General features: G+C 46.3%; 1 protein-coding gene across 1 annotated transcript in view; it reads left to right on the forward strand.

Moving 5' to 3' along the window:
* The window catches only part of LOC147736787 (uncharacterized), a 43488-nt gene that overhangs the window by 8148 nt on the left and 16450 nt on the right, over positions 1-18890 (forward strand). The window contains exon 2 of the mRNA XM_086953486.1: positions 2650-4613. Within this exon, the coding sequence (XP_086809612.1) occupies positions 2681-4613 (1933 nt within the window). The 5' untranslated portion in view covers positions 2650-2680. The remainder of the gene's footprint in view (positions 1-2649; positions 4614-18890) is intronic.

Raw genomic sequence — 18890 nt, forward strand, 5'->3', positions numbered from 1 at the left:
TCTAGCTTCATTGTACAGCTTCCTACATTTCCTATTTTCCTCCTTATCTCTTACTTTCTCATGTAAGGCTTTTTTTCTGAAGTCAAGTCTGAAAGAACTCAACCACCTTATCCTCGTTTGAAGAAATAAACAAGCTTCATGAATTTATGATCAAGGTCAAATCCGGGTCACCAACTGACCCTTGCCCTCCAGCAGTCATAGAATCTCTGACCTCAATCAATCAATCAATCAGCATTTGTAAAGTGCACCCCAAGGGTATCTGGGCGCTGAGGGTGCTGCGTCTCCGTCGAAAAGCGAGGTCTTGAGCAATCCCCTGCAGAGCGTTTTCATCAATTCAGCAGCTCAAGCGATCGTTCCAAGCACGTTTCAAAATGCTGTAGAGCTCACGATACTGAAAGAGCAGGGAGAAGTCCCGGATATAACCAAGAATTATAGGGCAATACCTCTGCTCCCTTAACCTGCAAAAACTATTGGCCAGAGAACTGCCTTCAAGAGGTTCCAGGCTTTATAACTACACCAGCTCTCAGATGATTCTTATAGATGGAATATCCGCCTCACCACTCTAGTCTCAAAATATGATGCAATTTAATGATTACTTGATGAGGATGAATCAGCTAAAACCGTATGTGGACAAAACCGAGTTTGAAATTCTAAAGAATAAGACCAACGTTTGGAAACAACTTTACTCTCCAACAAAAATGAGATTGTTACCGGAGCCTAAACCCACAGCTAAAAGCATCTGAGTGATAATCAATAGTAATCTTAGCAAGAACCAGCAGGCTGGAGCAGTAGGATGTAAATGCAGATTGATGCTGAAACTGCTTCAGAAACTAACCCCACTCCTCCCACTTTAGAACAGAAAAGCAATAGTGGTGGCCGCAGTCCTGTCCAGATCGCATTATGCCAACAGAGTATATGGAAGAATGCCCAGTATCACCATTCATAGACTGCAAGTAATTCACAGCGACGCTGCTTGTTTACTACATCATCTTCAGAGGTGGGCACGAGCCACACCTATATTGAAATAACAAATCCAGTCTTAGACCCTCTGCCTCAGCCCTAAAGGGTTGAGAGGTCTAGCCCCTCACTTCATTGCAAGATACACCCGCAAAACACTTACGATCTCACTTGAATTTACTTGCTATTCCGAAATTACAGAAGATCAGATCAGGTGGACGCAGCTTTGTGGTACAAGCTCCTTCCATACGGGGCTCTCTCCCGGCTAAATCCATTTGAATCTTACTTCAAGTGTTTTGCCAGAAATCTAACAGCCCACAAGCCTACTCATACCACATTCTTCCCTGGTCTGATTGGTTGTCTCCTCTTGCGTATTTCTGATTCCGCTCAAAGAAACTCCAGGTTGAACATGCTCTCTATATATGCAATGACATAATAAGCATTTTGTAGATCCTGTAGAGGTTTGGTATGTTGGCGCGTGCTTCAGTCACTGAACTGAATATTGCAAAAGAGAGCTGTACAGTGCAAGTGAGAATGATAGAGCAGTCTTGTCTGCTGGGGAATTATAAACCTTTCATTGCTGCAAGGCTGTTCAATTTTTTTCATAAAAGTGTGCAATTTGAGCAGACCAAGGAACACACATAGTGTTGGAAATGCATTTCAAATCAGTGCCTTTCTTAATATATGTACTACTAGCTGTACCCTGCCACGCGTTGCTGTGGCTCAGTCTGGTTAAATGGAAGAGAAAGAAAAGAGTAAGCGCACGTTTCTGATATGTTTAATTTCACAGTGCTTGTGGGTATACAATATGTTTTTGTGACTATTGTCTATATGCGTCCCTTGTAGTTGTTGCGCCGCAAGCAAATATATAGGGTCTGTTCGGCCTTTCGATTAAAAACACGCGCTTCTTGTACCCGCGCGTGTTCGAATCCAACAAGGTGTATATATAAACACGCGCTAATGTTGCAAAGTGAACCAACTCCTCCCACTCCCTCCACCCACTTCCCGGTCTGCCATCCTGACACCAACTGTCCATCCTAATATATGTAGACTATTGTCTATGCGTCCTTTCTTAATGTTGCAAAGTGAACCAACTCCTAATTTCACAATGCTTGTGGGTATACAATATGTTTTTATGACTATTGTCTGTATGCGTCCCTTGGAGTTGTTGTGCAGCAACCCAATAGATAGGGTCTGTTCGGCCTTTCAATTAAAAACACATGCGTATTGGAGACGTGCGTATTTAAATCCAACGTTGTGTATATATAAACACGTTCTTAATCGAATCCAATGTTGTGTCAAAATTTCTAAGCATTCGGTGAAGAAGTTTCAGAGATTTAAGATTTTGAACAAACGAACATTGACAATTTTATGTGTCTGTTAGGGCTTTCGATTAAAAACACGCGCGTGTTCGACCCGCGCATATTCGAATCCAACGTTGTGTCAAAATTTCAAAGCAATCGATGAAGAACTTTCGTAAATTTACGATTTTGAACAAATGATTATTTACATTTTTATTTTTATGGATAGATGTTATGGATATTGTTAAATTTCAATGATTGAATTTTTTCTGGGTTTTAGAAATTCGCAATTTCCTCTGATCACACTGGGGTTGGTGAGTCAGGAAGGAGTATTTTGGCCTAGTTGTCCTGTTATAAGGTGTTGTCTTTTCTCTTTTCCTCTCCTCTGCAGACACTTGAGACTTGAACGTCAATTTACCAGAATGGGCAGAAGACGGGCTCCAGGAAAGAAAGTGACAGCGCAGTGTTCACGTGAATCCGTAAGAGCCACAGTCCCATCTTTACCTCTCCATGACGTCTCAACTTCAGGATCTCAAAATGATGCTCAGAGGGACCAGGACCTGGAACCGCTTTCGGAGAACCTGTCCCACATTATCCTTCTATCCATGCTGGAGGAGTTGGAAGCCAAACTGGATAACTTGATGAATACTGTGGAAGACGTACCTTCTAGAGTCGCTGGGCTGATTAAGAATATCTGGATAGAAAAGGATCAATGTTACCTAGATAATGGTACGGTGTCTTTGGAGAAGGTCTGTCCAGCGAGCATTAGAGATTGTACTGTTAGCCGGTCTCCTGTGACACCTCAACTGGACAGGTCAGGGGAACCGAGCTTGTGTCTTCAGACAGTGTTTTCTGATGGGCATGCACCAAAGCAGGACTGTACGCTCTCTTCTCCGTCTGATGTTAAAGTGCGTCCATATGAGCCAAACCTTTGTCTACAGCCAGTGTTTCCAGATCGACGTGACCCACGGGAGGACCAGTGCTTGCAACCTGGGTTTCCAGATGTACATGAGTCGAAGCTAGATCAACGCATGCAGCCTGGTTTTTCAGATGTACACGAGTCGAAGCAACACCAGCACATGCAGCCTAGGTTTCAAGATGTACACGAGTCACAGCAGGACCAGTGCATGCAGCCAGGGTTTCCAGATGTACACGAGTCACAGCAGGACCAGTGCATGCAGCCAGAGTTTCCAGATGTACACGAGTCGCAGCAGGAACAGTGCATGCATCCTGGGTTTCCAGATGTACACGAGTCGCAGAGAGACCAGTGCATGCAACGTGGGTTTCCAGATGTACACGAGTCGCAGCGAGACCAGTGCATGCAACCTGGGTTTCCAGATGGAAATGGAGTACAGCAGGATTGTCCTCTATCCCGGTGCCCTCAGACAGATCCTCCAGGCAGATCATTGGAGGCAAACCTGTATCTTCCCTCAGAATTTGTTCATGGCCCGGCATCAGAGCAAGACCAGAGCGTACAGTCAGCGTTCCCAGAAGAGAGAAAACCAGATGGGCCCCTGAAGCAAGAACCATCCCCATTGTCTACTAATAGCTGGGACCAGCAACAGAACCTCTGCCCACACCCAGTATTTCCTGATGGACACGAGCCACAGCAAAATCACTGTATACAACCTGCGCTCCCAAATGGGAACAGTCCCGATGATCCCTTGAAGGAAGAATTGATGTGTTCTGATTGCCAAGATCCCCAGGAGAACCACAGCCTACAACCCGTGTCACCTGATGGGATGTCATCAGACGAACACTTAGAGTCTGGTCTGTTGTCCTTTGATGAGTTGGGGTCACAACAAACCCAGTGCCTACAGGAACACCTATGCTTTGAGCAGGAACTTCCTTATACGCAGGATCCAAACGTGAACTACGAGCTAGAATCCATGCGCCCTGAAGCACAGGAACCAGATCAGAAACACAAGCTAGAACAGACCTGTGCAGATGCACCGGGTTCAGATCAGACCAACACGGTGGAACCACTGCACACTGCTGCACTGGATCGAGAGAGAGAATCGGCGCTTCCTGAAGCACAAAAAACAGATCAGAAAAACACGGTGGAACCACTACACCCAGAGGAGCAGGATTCAAATCAGAACTGCAAGCTAGAACCAGCCTGTACTGATGCACAGGGCTCAGATCAGAACTACATACTCGAACCACTGCACCCTGAATCACAGCATCAACATCAGAACTGCAAGGCAGAACTGCTCTGTCCTGAAGAGCGGGGTCAGCCTGTGCCTCCATCATGCCTAGAACTGGACACACTTACTGCAGATGAAGATGCCCCCTCAGACTCAATGGAGACAGGACCAACACAGTCAGATTTATTGCCGTCCAAAGCCACCCCAGGTATGTGTTTCGCTATAAATGGACACATGGAGTGCACTAACACATGTAACCTCTTTAGAATGCATATGGGCAGGTTTTAGTAAGTCTCCGAGGGGATTAATATGGTTTGGGTGGAACCACCTGAGAGATACCGACCCCCAGAGTACGAGTACCCAAGGTTCAGGTGTGTCCCTGCACTCTTCTCTGGTTCCACACAGGACTGCATCCTTCCTGTGCAGGAACAGGCCTGGTTATGGGACTCTGCATGAGACAAGGAGGCCAGTAGCTCCCGTCCTTCCTTGTTCGTCCCCATTCCAGGCTGAGGAACTGGAAATAGTGCTATTCATGGGAGGAATTACTGGCCGGAATCACACGTAATAGTCGGATGCAAGTGATGTGGTGTTCATTGAGAATAGCAGACATGCGCAGTCTAGAGAGGGAACTGTTTCCTGTTTCACAGTTACATTGGGTAACACGCAGTCGTCTCCAGTTCCTGACATAAAAATGCTAGCCTGTATTCGGCCTCAACAGCAGGGCCGACCAGGGATGTTCTTATCACTGCAGGGTTCTCCAGGAGTGCACACCACCCCATGATAGACAGATACACAAAGTGATTTATGTGTCACTGGTGAGTTCACCCTCCCAACCTCCAGCTCAGTCCCAAGTGTGCTATGAATTGTTTTATGCTCAGACAAATGTAGCGATGATCTCCCTACAGCAGCATCCTGCCTTTAGCAAACTCTTTAAGTATGTAAAATGTCATCGCATCATGAGTTGGGGTTTGCACACCCGTAGTGCGAGTTATGGATTGTGGTTCTAACTAGAACTTGCATATTGTAGTGGTTTGATGAGTTTTAAGTTTTAACTATAAATGCACTTTACCCTTGTTTATTATCTCCCTACAGCAGCATCCTGCCTTTAGCAAACTCTTTAAGTATGTAAAATGTCATCGCATCATGAGTTGGGGTTTGCACACCCGTAGTGCGAGTTATGGATTGTGGTTCTAACTAGAACTTGCATATTGTAGTGGTTTGATGAGTTTTAAGTTTTAACTATATATGCACTTTACCCTTGTTTATTATCTCCCTACAGCAGCATCCTGCCTTTAGCAAACTCTTTAAGTATGTAAAATGTCATCGCATCATGAGTTGGGGTTTGCACACCCGTAGTGCGAGTTATGGATTGTGGTTCTAACTAGAACTTGCATATTGTAGTGGTTTGATGAGTTTTAAGTTTTAACTATAAATGCACTTTACCCTTGTTTATTAAGCGAAGTAATTTTTTATTTTTTAAAGATCCATTAAGGTGTTATAACAAAACCAACTATAATTTCACTTTTATCTTATTCAGTGAAAATATTTTAGGGATAAAGTACCTCCAGCCACACATGATAAGGATATTGCATGTCAGTGAGGAGTTCCATAACTATATAGAGGAACGAGGTCGAAGGCAGAGGTAATTTATAAGGTTATGGGACGCCGGGGTGACTTGCAGTAATCTTATAATGTGCGCCAGGTGGTACTTTATCTCATATAATATTATTATTATTTCGAATTTTGTATAGCGCTTAGTTACCCTAGAGCATCCCATCGCTTGTTCCAGAACAGAAAGGTAGCAGTCAAGCGTAGTCAGAGGCATCAGTTAGGAAAGAGGTGCGTTTTGAGGAGTTTGTGAAACCGGAGAAGACAAGTCTACGATCGCTAACTCACGGGGAGTGCGTTCCAAAGAATCGCTGTGTTCACTGAGAATCTTCTCCCGCCCGTTCGTGCCTTTTTAACTTTAGGAATTTTGAGCAAATGTTTCTGATCTGAGCGCAAGGCTCTATTGGCCTTGTAAGGCACAACTAAATTCTTCAGGATAGTGAAGTACTGGGTTTTTAAGAACCCAGCGGTGCCAGGGGAAACACCCAAAGACTTTGAGTTCTTCTGTCTCAGACTACAGAAACGCAGAGTCTTCTTGGTGACTTCAAAGATTAATTGTATTAGCTGCAGCCAGTAACAGATATCTTAGAAGTACAACACAGTGTATATTCTCAGGAGACTGCTCAACTTTACAAAGCAAGTTACTCCTTTTATACTAAATATTGTGCTTCAGGCAAAAATTCCTTATTTACAATAAACTAATCCCATGTGTATACGACAAAAGTATTGCATGACAAGCCCACATTTCATAGTCCAGCCCACCAAGAATGACTTGGCAAAAACCCGGCACTCTTCATCAGATAGATGGTCGGGCCCCTAATAAAAATGGGAACCTCCTCATCGTAAACCAGGTCATAAAGCAAAGAGCAGAGACAGGTGTGTGTAAGATTAGACATAGTTGTGTGCAATAAAGGGTTTATGGTAGGTTGTGCCTTGATCTCAATCTCGATCGGCCACTGGGAAAGGAACTGGCCGAACAGGTTTGGCTCCGGGCAGTGGAGTCAGCTTGCCCAGGTCACACAAAAGTCAGCAAAGGTGTACGTGTCTCTAAGACTCGTTTTTGCCTTAGTCATCGGCCTATGTGAGGGCAACCACAAAATGGCTGCCATGCACCAAATGGAACCCGAGGGTTCAAGACGGAATCTGTGATTTCAGGGTGATCACGTCACTCTAACATGACGGAAATACTCGTATATAGTATACTCGTCATTCTCGGTCTATTGATACTAAAATCGTCCTGATACGAACATGTTTATTACATGGGTCCAGAATCCACGGAACCACAGACCCTCCTTTTGCCCTTACATAGGCAATAACCTATACTCACGCTAATCTGAGTCCAGGTCGATATTCATAAATTCATTGAGATGTTGCTGTAGCATCATCCTATTACTTAGCTTGTCCCTCGATACAGGTCTCCTTATACACGACGTAGCACAGAGGCCACATATAGTAGGAGCACACTGTACGCACAGGCAGAACAGGAAAAGAATGGCTAAGATTATCCCAATGACCATTAGAATCTTCCATCCCCAGGCAGATGACAGCTCCCAGAACCATCCCATCAATGACCAATCTCCTTTATCCACATGAATGGACTCAGAGATCTTGTGCAGTCTGGAAATAGCCTGGTACACTGTCGGAGCGTTATCCGAAATGAAAACGCAGCAACTGGATTGGATCAATACATACCCCACCTCGGTCTGCGAGTATGACATCTAACGAAACTCTGTTCTGAAGAGTCATAAGACGGTCCGACTGGAGCTCAGCAGTCAAGTTACTAAGGGCACCGGCAGTTTCAACTACAGTGGACTCAACCACCCTTATCAATTGCCTTATGTTCCTGCTGTTAACCATAGGTCCCCAAAACGGCAGAAAACCCTTCAAGAAATCTCCCAGTTCTTGTTCTGCAGTGTCTTCCTTGCTGAAGACACCTCTAACTACCCTTGTCTTGTGGTAATCTGCCTCAGCTGTGTAGGTGGGAGGCAACAGGAATGAAACGAAACATGTGCCCGAGAAGTCAGGGGGCAACCATGTGTACGCTCTATCGTAACAGACAAAGTAGGTACCCTTGGCTGCTAAAAACGATGGGGGAAGTCCGGGACGCAAAAACATACGTCTCAGTGCAGATACTCTTCCCTAGCTGAGCTCTCGGATTCTTGCCATTACCCTGCAGAGAGTAGTGACCCTGATGGGGTACAACCCAAATCGGGGAGGATCCTTTTGCTCGCTGGTTCTCACTCAGACTAACTCCATATCCGGTTCCATTCCATCCAATATATGCTAGTGTCTCATCTCTCGGGATAGTCTCGTAGGAAGTAGCTCCTCTAATCATATCTACTATACCCTTGACTAGAGCACTATTCTTTGGATTGTCTTTTATAGAACGTAGGGGGTGGACTTCACGAGCATAGATGAACATCGTTCTGTATGCCCACACAGAACCATTATGGCTGAATGGCAGGATCGGGTAAGGGATACCTTTATCAGTGGTATGAGGCATAAGACCGCACACCCAACAGTTAGTCGTGTTCACTACTAATTGGTGTTGGTGTAAGAGCTGAACGTAGGAGTTATTAACGAACTCTAATCTTCTAGCGGACTCGTGTTCAGGCAGGGGGTGAAAAGAATGTGAGGAAACAGTAGAAGAAGGTATAGGCTGTGCAGTGGTGCAAATGTCACTTGAAGGGAGAATATCACATATCCCATTAAAAACATCATTAGGCTGAGCAACATAAAAAGGCACAATATCAAAAAACGTTTCTTGGTCATCATTATACACATTTTGGCTTTAAAGTTCATCTCTTTAGCAGGTCTCTCCATCTCGAAAAACTCCATCCTCTCTAATTGCTGCTCGCGGTGGTAGGGTGTTCTATGCTAAGGAATGCTTCTGTCAGTCCAGGGCAACTCCCTTAGACCAACCAGAACCGTCGACTTAACGTCTTCGGCTGCACCCCAAAGACTTGGGCAGCCACGACCCTACAGCTGAACCCGGATGGCGGTTCGAAAAACAAAAATCAAAGTAGTTCCTCGGAGGAGAGCGAGCTGCATTTTCAAAAATAGCAAAGAAAAGGAATTTTATTTGTCCATAGTTCTCGGCCTCAGGTTATACCGGCTTTTTCCAGATAGTGTCTGGTCTTGGAACAAAAGTTCAGGCTCTGTAGTGTCCAATCGATTTGACGGTGGCACAGTTTTTTGCAAAAGATCGTCGTTTTCATGTTCAGAACTTGTCCCTTTTACACATGCATCGCTAAAAGGCAGAAAACGAGGCACAGTCTCAGTCTCAGAGTCAGCGATACCCTCCCGGACCCACCGGTCGTATGGCAGAGGGACCCTCTTGCAGTGTACGCCGTGGATCCAGTTCTTCTTTCCTTGCACTCGTACTGCAGATCTCGTTGATAGCAGGACTAGATAGGGGCCGGTCCAACGGGGCTGGTCATTCTTTGTCTGCTGGAAGTTTTTCACTAAAACCCATGAGCCAGGATCGATGATGTGGCCTGGATCTGTAGAAGCCTGAGGCAGAGTATTGTGAACCTGTTGATGTAAAACACGAAATGTAGCCGTCAAATCATACAAATAATCAAGCAGTACAGGGTGTTCAATCTCGCTGTATTTCGTCGGCCTCGGCACTCACCATATGTTGGCCGGGCGACCGAATACGATCTCATATGGACTAAGTCCCACTCGTGAATGCACAGTCATTCTTGTGGATAAAAGTGCTAAAGGCAAAGCATCAGGCCATTTAAGACCAGAGCTTGCTTGTATTTTGGCCAGTTTCAGTTTTAGAGTGCCATTGTAGCACTCTACTAGTCCAGCTGATTGGGGGTGATTTGCAGCGTGGAATTTTTGCTGGATCCCTAGCCCCTCACATACTTTCTTCATCACTCGTCCCACAAATTCACTCCCATTATCACTCCAGACCATTCTCGGCAAACCAAATCTCGGGAAAAATTCTTTGACAAGGGCTTTAGCTGTGGATAAAACAGTGTTGTCTTTTAAGGCATATGATTCTACCCATCTTGAAAAGGCACAAACAACCACGAGTACGTATTTCAAGTTGTTGCACCTTTCCATGTGGATGAAATCTAGCTGCAAAACCTCGAACGGGTACGTAGGAGGAGCAAAATGACCAGCTGGAGTTGGGGTACCCCTACCAGGATTGTATTTCAGACACACCATGCAATTCTTGACCACATTCTCTGCACACTTAGGAATTCCAGCGTTTTGCCATACTGGAGCCAACAACTTAAAAAATCCCTTTCACACTGATGTGAGCCATTCCATGCGCCATCGTAACCACTGCAAGCACGTACGCATCGGGTAACAACCATCTTTGATGCTCTGACAACTCAATCCAACAACCATTCGCATCCAATTTACCCATACTCTCTCTCCACACACTCAACTCTTTCTCTGTAGCTTCAGCTTGAATCGACTTCACACTCTCTATTGTATCTTCACACATTCCAACGTCACCAACCCATCTTGCTGGACCCGCAATATACATTCGATTCATCACATCTTTTGCCGTTTCTTTCGCAACCTCGTCTGCAAACACATTACCACGACCAACATCGTCAGTAACCTTCTTGTGTGCACTGCATTTTACAATCGCGACTTGTAGTGGCAAAGTAAGTGACTCAAGAAGCTCATTCACCAACTGACCATGCTGAATCTTGGCTCCATGCGAAGTCAGGAACCCACGCTCTTTCTACAAGCGCCCAAAACTATGAGCCACACCAAATGCATACTGGCTGTCAGTATATATGGTCACTTTCATTCCTTTTGATAACACACATGCTCTCGTAAGTGCAATCGACTCTGCTGCTTGAGCTGAATTATGTGGGATACGTGCAGTTTCAACAATCGTATGCAAAGTCGTAACAGCATATGCCGCAGTCGTATGACCATTCGGAAGCTTGGAGCACGAACCATCCACCCATAAGGTACCATCACACTTCACAAGAGGAGTGTCTTTGAGATCTACTCTCCCTTTCGCTTCTTCTTCTGTCCTGTGAAAACAATCCTGTTGTTCAGAAACATCTATTTCTGCTACAACCGGCAACAACGTAGCTGGGTTCAACGTGTTGCACCTCTTTATGTGCACATGACTTGCTAACAGTGTCAACTCATATCCGGACAATCGAGCACTAGTTAAGTGCTGTCTCTTGGTCCTCTTTAGCAAAGTGACCACTGCATGTGGGATCATTACAATCAATATGTTATTCATTACCAAACCAGCAGACTGTCGAATAGAAACAGCTGCTGCCGCCGTGGCTCTCAAGCAACTCTGCAATGCTCTAGCTACCTGATCCAAAGTCGACGAGAAATATGCACATGGATGTTGCTTGTCCCCAAAGGACTGTGTCAGCACTGACAATGCGCATCCTTCTTTCTCATGGACATACAGTGTAAAGGGCTTACTGTAGTCGGGGGTACCCAACACAGGAGCCGAACACAATGCCTCCCGCAATTCTGACAATCTTCAGACCACGGACGGGATTCGGTGTATCTTTACAAGTCGAATATGAAATACGAAAATGCTTTTCGATTTTGTTTTTTAAAATCATAAAAGCGTACAAAGAAAAAGACAGTCATTAAAAATAAATATGTACATTCAAGAACAACGTAACTTAAAAAAAAAGACATATCCCCAACCTCAAAGTTCAGTGGTGTGACATGTTATTGAAGGGGTTTATCCCTATCAGGAGTAAAGATACACGGGTTTGTCCTTTAAGGTGAGTAGATTCAAGAGTTGAGACAGTTGTACAATGGATCAAATCTGTTGGAAACAGAGAAACTAATACCACTGGGTACCTGGACTCCCCCACCCAACGGGTGGTGGTAGGCTATTGTTGGTCCTAACCGGGGGATATTTTGCATACAGGGATAAAAGTCAAGTAGATCCTAAATGTGTATTGGGCCATCCCCTTCTTGGGGCGGACAAGATCTTAAGTATGGAGCGATGTTCCGGTTCCTGAATCTAACCAGTACCAAGTCCCCTGAAATGTTTTTTGGTAGTGGGCCCAACCAGCCCACCCTTCTCACACTCAAGATTCCGCCATCTTTGTCCGGTGGTAGGGGTCTATTTCTTCCCATCCAGAATATAATTTTGTTCAATAGGTCCTGCTGTCTTTCAGCTTTTCCCATCGCAAGTGCTGGAACTCCTGAGAGGACGGACACATATGGCGCGGCTTCTGGCGGGAGGTGTATGTGTGGTACTTTGCGTACTGTTTTAACCTCTAAGGGCCTTGATATAACAGATTTGAAGGGAGCTTTGGAAGTGGTCGAATCTGGGATTTTAGGGGATTGTAGAGTGACTTGAACGCTTTTGTGGTTGGGAGTTGGCTTAGCTGTTGGGAAAGTAGTAGATGGCTGGGGTCGGTTCGATGTTACTGAATTATTGATGGGTTTCAGGATAGCCGTGATTTTATTCTCTAGACCCGAGAGCCTTTCCCCTATGGCGTTGATTTTTTCTGTTAGTGGGGAAATGATGGTTTTAACAAGTTGTTCAATCTGAGTCAGTAGAGGAATCTGGGAATAAGATATTGGTTCATCCAGTTTGACATCAGTCTCCATGGTGATAGGGGGATTGTGAACAGACAGTGCGGGGCTTACAGGTGGTTTATGGAGTTTGGATTGATTCCCTTCGGCATTTTCCTCATCATGCTTTCTTTTGACGGGTAATTGCCGTGAAAGTACTAAGGCTTGTGTGTTGGATTTGTTCAATAAAAAGGAGGATTCCTGTGTACTGCCTTTAGTACTTGTAGTACAGGTGCCTTTGGCGAGAGAGGGTGAATCCACACTGACATACTTTGTTTTGCATAGACTGTTTAGTTCATCCCACAGGGACAGGTTATGCATTCTTGGGGAGATTAGTGGAGGAGATAGCGTACTAGATGGAGAGTAACAAGGACAGTTTATGTCTATCACATGAACAGTAGGCAGTGAGCTTGTGCTAATCGTTTGGTACATTTGCACCACTTGACCTGGGCACCCCTGCGCAGCTGGGCTTGTTTCCCCCTTACAGGGCATGATCAGAGTAGAGATAGTAGTGTTACAGAAAAGTCAAATAAGTGTGTGTACACTGTACCTCCTTTAGCAGAAATGACAAGGGGGGAGGCCTGTCCTGTCCCCTTCGGTCCACGGAGGGCTACAGACGGCCCGCCCTTTGCCCGGGCTTAGCCCGGCGCCGACCCGCGCGCGTCCCGCGGGGCGGGAGGTGCTCCGCGTTCTTGAGGCGCCTCCAGGCGCAGCGGGAGCGTCACGAGCGCGCCAGGACCCGGGGCTGCTGGGAAGTGTAGTTTTCAACTGCCCGACTTGGCCAGGAGAGTCCCTGTCTCACCATTGCGGTTGCCGTTGCCCTCACGGCTGTAAAGGAGAAGGGATTGCTTGGCCGTTCCCCTCACGGCTCCCCACCGCTGCAGGTATGTTTGGAAATGCCCCCAGGCCCGCTGGGCGCTCCGCGTTCTTGAGGCGCCTCCAGGCGCAGCGGGAGCGGCACGAGCGCACCAGGACCCGGGGCTGCTGGGAATGCCCCCCTTTACAAGTCAATGCTACCAAAGGTTTGGCCAATAAAGAAAAATTCGGTATCAATTGTCTGCAATATGATGTAATACCCAAGAAAGCACGCACTTCTCTCTGTGTCCTTGGCACGCTCAATTTTGCAATTGCCTGAATTCTTTCTGGGGTCAGTTTCCTTCCCTCCTTCGATAAGAGATGACCTAAGTAGGTCACTTCTTGTCGACAATATTGCAATTTCGAGAGAGACACTTTGTGATGCAAATCAGACAAATGACGCAACAACGACAAGGTGGCTTCTTTACAAATTTCTTCAGTATCTGCAGCGACTAATAAATCGTCAACGTACTGAATAAGGGTAGCGCCATCAGGTAAAACAATCGTATCAAGCTGTGTTCTTAAAGCCTGACTATATATTGATGGACTTTCACAGTAGCCTTGGGGAGCGCGTTTGAACCGGAAGCTTCGACCTCCTAAACAGAAGCCGAAAATATCCCTGCTCTCTTCACCAATCGGGATGCTGAAGAAAGCATTCTTCAAGTCAATCACCGAGAACCAAGTTACGGAAGCTGGAATCATAGTCAATAGGGCAGTGATATCAGGAACAACTGGAAATTGTGGCACAACGATTTTATTCACCTCTCTAAGATCAATCACAAACCTGTAAACAGGTGGCTGAGAGGGGTCAGTGCGCTTCAAAACAGGTAGAACAGGACTATTGCAAACATTACCTCTAGTTTCTTCAATTACATCTTTTTCAATCAGATCATAAATGATCGCTAGCAACGGTTTTTCACCTTCACTAGAGATCTTGTATTGGGGAATGCGTGGCATTTTAACATTGGCTTTCAATGTCACTACATATGGCGGTATTTCCAAAAGACCCACATCATTAGGACCAGTAGCCCAAAGAATATCCGGAAGTAAAGACAATTCTGTCGGAAGTTTATCCTTCGACAAACACATCGGGGAGACCACTTTCTTACCCAGTGTAAGTTGTACTCCCGAAGGAGAACAATACAATGTCGCATACAATCTCTTCAACAGATCAAATTCTCACCACAACCTGTCGTCAGAATAAGGGGTGCTTCGAATTCACAAGGTCCAACAGAAAGGGACATAGGACTAGAGATCGGGTTTCGAACCGGGGTGCCAGAAAAACCTATTGAAACATTTGTCTCGCCAGACAAAGGTGCGCCAGGGAGTTTAGAGTGCATAATAGAACTCTTTGTAGCACCAGTATCCAACAGAAAAGGCTCTGACACACCTGATGTAATTACCTCAACATAAGGTCCACTCTGATCTAATGGAACTGAAACAACTCCCTCTCTTTGTCTAAGGCTGTCCTAGCAATCATCACCTTCCATGTTCTCAACCTCTGCATAGTAGTCATCAGCATAGTATTGACTCGTCCTACCGGACACGTTATTCAGCTGATCAAAACTATTCATTGAATTTTGAGGCGGAAAGGGACGCGCGTTCTGGGGGAAATTTCCACGTCCTCTACCTCTGGGAGCTTGTTGAACACCTCAACCTCTTGCACCAGAAGCACCATTCATACCCTGTAACAAAATAGGGCAACTATACTTGAAATGACCCTCTTCCTTACAATATGAACATTGATTGGGGCCTACCAGAGCACGTTGTTGAGGATACTCAAACCTTTGCGAGTTCCTCTGAAACTGCTAAGGTTGCTGATAGTCACGCTGACCACCACGAGGCGGATACGCTTGCTGTAAAAGAACCTTCGTCTTCAATTCTTTCGTTTTCTTGTCTACTCTATCCTTCTCATCTTTATCCCTATTTTCGTAGTACTGTGCAGTAGCCAATATCTGTGCTGAGGGGGAAACTGCCCAAGAACTCTCTGAATCTTTCAATTTCTTACACAGCTCGGGAAGCAAATTGTGCACAAACTTGTCGACGAACAACCGTTGACCACCTTCTGTACTCATATCTTGACCACTGTGGTCGATAAACGTCTCTTCAAATCTACTGAAGAAAGCAGACACGGTTTCATCTTTCTTCTGCTTACACGCAGACAATTTGTCCCAATTCACTCGCATAGCAGGCATCAAAGTCTTCATATAATTAAAAATTCTACCAGGAAGTTCTGCTACTAAAGGCTCAGGTTTAGCACCCCCAATTTGTCTGTCATTCGCAGCGCTAATATTAGTCCATGTGTCACCTAATTCTTGCGCGTGGTCAGTATGGCGAATCAAACCCCACAAAGGCTGCGGAACAACATTTCCAAACAACATGTCTATATCAGCTAGATTCATAATACATGAGTCTGCAGTCTGAGATAATTCCTTATAGTACCCTGCAGGATTTTTACGAGGGTCAGGTAAGGTCTGTTTAAGAGCCAATACTTCGGCTCTTTTCCATGGAACATGTACCCAAACACGCTGAAAATGAGCCGGCACAGCTGGCGGATTATTACCCGCACCAGCAGGTACCGCGTCTCTCCATACCGGAGGAACTTCTCTCATCGAATATTTGTGCGTCTTCTTTATAACCGATGGATCAGGCTCAAATAACGACTGAGAAGGGGGCTCACTCCTAAACGACGACAACGTTGCAACTGCTTTCTCAACATCGGAACCCACGATAGTTCCCTTTGCAAACTCAGACTGTATATTGAACAACTCGCAAGGAGCCTGTCCCACATCATCATCTTCCCATTCCTCACGAAGGAAAGTACACACCTTATCGAAAACATATCTCTGCTTTTGTGCTTCCCATTGATGGAAGACATCCGTAACAGATTCCACATCATATCTTAAAGGACGAGTGGCCCATTTACGCGCCAGGCGGTCCAATATTTCATTTTTCTCGCGAATCAGGCAGTTGGCTACGCAACTGTTTACCCTCCGATTCAGGGGTCGCACTATGCGACCCAAAGAAAGGAGTGAAAAGACTAGTAACAGTGTTTGTCATTCTCTGTCGAACAGAAGGAGAAGTCGACAAGACGGGAGATAGAGCAGACTGAGAAAAGGTCAACGTAGGAGCAGTAGTAGGGGAGGTAGCAAGAACAGGTGGAAAAGTTGCAGGAGTTAAAGGTGGAGCAAGTAGCGGAGCAGGTAGCCAAGTCAGTGGCCCTTGAGAAGGCTGAACCAGAGGAGTAGGGGCCAACTGGAGAGGAGCTGGCGACTGTGGAAGAACTTGAGGCACAACAATTGGGGGTTGCACAACTAAAGGTTGCGGAGGAGCTGTAGCACTTTGCGCATAAGGGGGTGCGAACTCAATAAGTGTGACATTAAAGGATCTTTTTCAAGTTCTTTTGCTGCATCTTGCTGAAGAAGCGGCAAAACTGGGTAGCATTTATCAATCGCCATTTTACGTTGCCTGTGCAATTGTTCACTCACCTGCTCTTCTTCGTTATCTTTAAACTGTGTAGCAGCTTGCATTATCGAGATACCCTTTTCTCTTTTATTCCTCTTCGCTAATTTAATTTCTTTCTGTTTGGCTTCCTTTCGCCATAGGCGGAAAGAGTCAAACATCGCCGGTCGGGCTTTCTTCTTAAAAAGTCTAACCTCTAGATTATATGAAATTTCTGTGTCAAAACTACTATATTGGGGCCCTTTTAGGACACCGTCTTTCCTAGTATATCGGACCCATACTTCATTGTACGTGATAGGACCCACGCCATGCTTCACGTAGAGTTCATAGGTTGGAGTTCCAATTGGAGGAACCGGACATGAGTCCTCCAATCGGGAATCCCTATTACAACCAAGACAAAACAAATTTCCAAGTCTGCTAAAACCAGGCATCTTACGCCACTTCTCTTTGTTTTCTTTTCCTGAGGCTGCCGGGGTGCGTGACCACATCAAAGCCATCAGTTGAGAGAGAAGCGTTCCTGAAAACATCCCAAGGACCTTGAAAGGAAGAACCCTAGGAGTTGTCATTGCACCAATCTTCAGGATATCCAGAAGAAATCAGAAAAGAAACTGTTCATTGTAAATAAAAGCCTGGCACCATTGATCCACGAATTCGGCCTAATTGCTTCTTCTTTCGCCCTTCCCTCTCACACCACAGTCGAGCAATCCGGAGTCTCTAGTTCTAATGTGAGGAACGCGGACTGGGAACCTTCGCTGAATCTGTGTGGGCTGCTGCAGCTAAGAGAGAGTTGCCGCTGCTGAGAGCCCGCCTAAATTTGAACCTCCGGAACCTTCTCTGAATCCGTGTGGGTCTCCGCAGCTAAGAGAGCGATGCCGTTGCTGAGAGCCCGCCTGAATTTGAACCTCCGGAACCTTTTCTAAATCTGCGTGGGCCGCTGCAGCTAAGAGAGAGCTGTCGCCGCTGAGAGTCTGCCTGAATATGAACCTTTGGAACCTTCGCTGAATATGTGTGGGCCGCTAACAGAGGGCTGTACCCGCTGAGTGCCCACTGTTGTGTCAGCCTGGTCGATACCATCCTTCATCCTGTGGGCCGCCGTAGCTATGAGAGAGCTGCTGCCGCTGAGTGCCCGCACCTTTGCCAACTTTGTATCACCGTGATTCGTCCTGTGGGCCTCCGTAGCTAAGAGAGAGCTGCTGCCGCTGAGTTCCCGCACCTTTGCCAACTTTGTATCACCGTGATTCGTCCTGTGTGCCGCCGCAGCTAAGAGAGAGCTGCTGCCGCTGAGTGCCCGCACTTTTGCCAGCTTTGCATCATTGGGATCTGTCCTGTGGGCCGCCGCAGCTAAGAGAGCTGCTGCCGCTGAGTGCCCTCACCTTTGCCAACTTTGCATCATCGTGATTTGTCCTGTGGGCCACCTCAGATACGAGAGAGCTGCCGTCGCTGTGTGCCCGCATCTTGCTCACCATTGTCGAGGATTGAGAGAGCTGCTGCCGCTGTGAGCCCACCACGGAGCTGCAAGACGAGAGTCATTGCCACCACCAGCCCGGGCGGCCGCAGCCACGTGATGCTGCCGGTAAGAGCCCGCCTGTCCGAGAGTGCCCGAATCATTGTGGGTGCACACTGCGGACCCCTTCAGCCAAGACTTTTGGTCCCTGGGAGTCCGCCTGTCACCGTCTCCGCTTCTTCGAGAAGCTGCGTGCTGTGTCCCCTTTCACTGTCAGGTATCTGGTGCGCAGTGGGTCGCGTAGACCCCGGCCTTGAACTCAGTCAGTGTCACGTCTGGTGAATAAGTTATTGCCTTTTTGAGTCCCTACTGGTTTCTGTGCATTGTAGCTTGTGGCTGCATTTGTCGTGGATACTAGTGTACTGGAAGCTTGTGACTAGGTGCGGTGGTGATGTTGTCGAAGGTGGCCTAGAGGTCCAGTAGGATGATAGTGGCAATTCCTCCCCAGTCAAGGAGGGAGTGGATGTCGTCGATGGCGGCGAGGAGTCCAAGCTCGGTGCTATAATTGCTTTA

The sequence above is a fragment of the Lissotriton vulgaris genome, chromosome 1_2, assembly GCF_964263255.1.
Source record: "Lissotriton vulgaris chromosome 1_2, aLisVul1.2, whole genome shotgun sequence".
In the NCBI taxonomy this organism is placed as follows: domain Eukaryota; kingdom Metazoa; phylum Chordata; class Amphibia; order Caudata; family Salamandridae; genus Lissotriton; species Lissotriton vulgaris.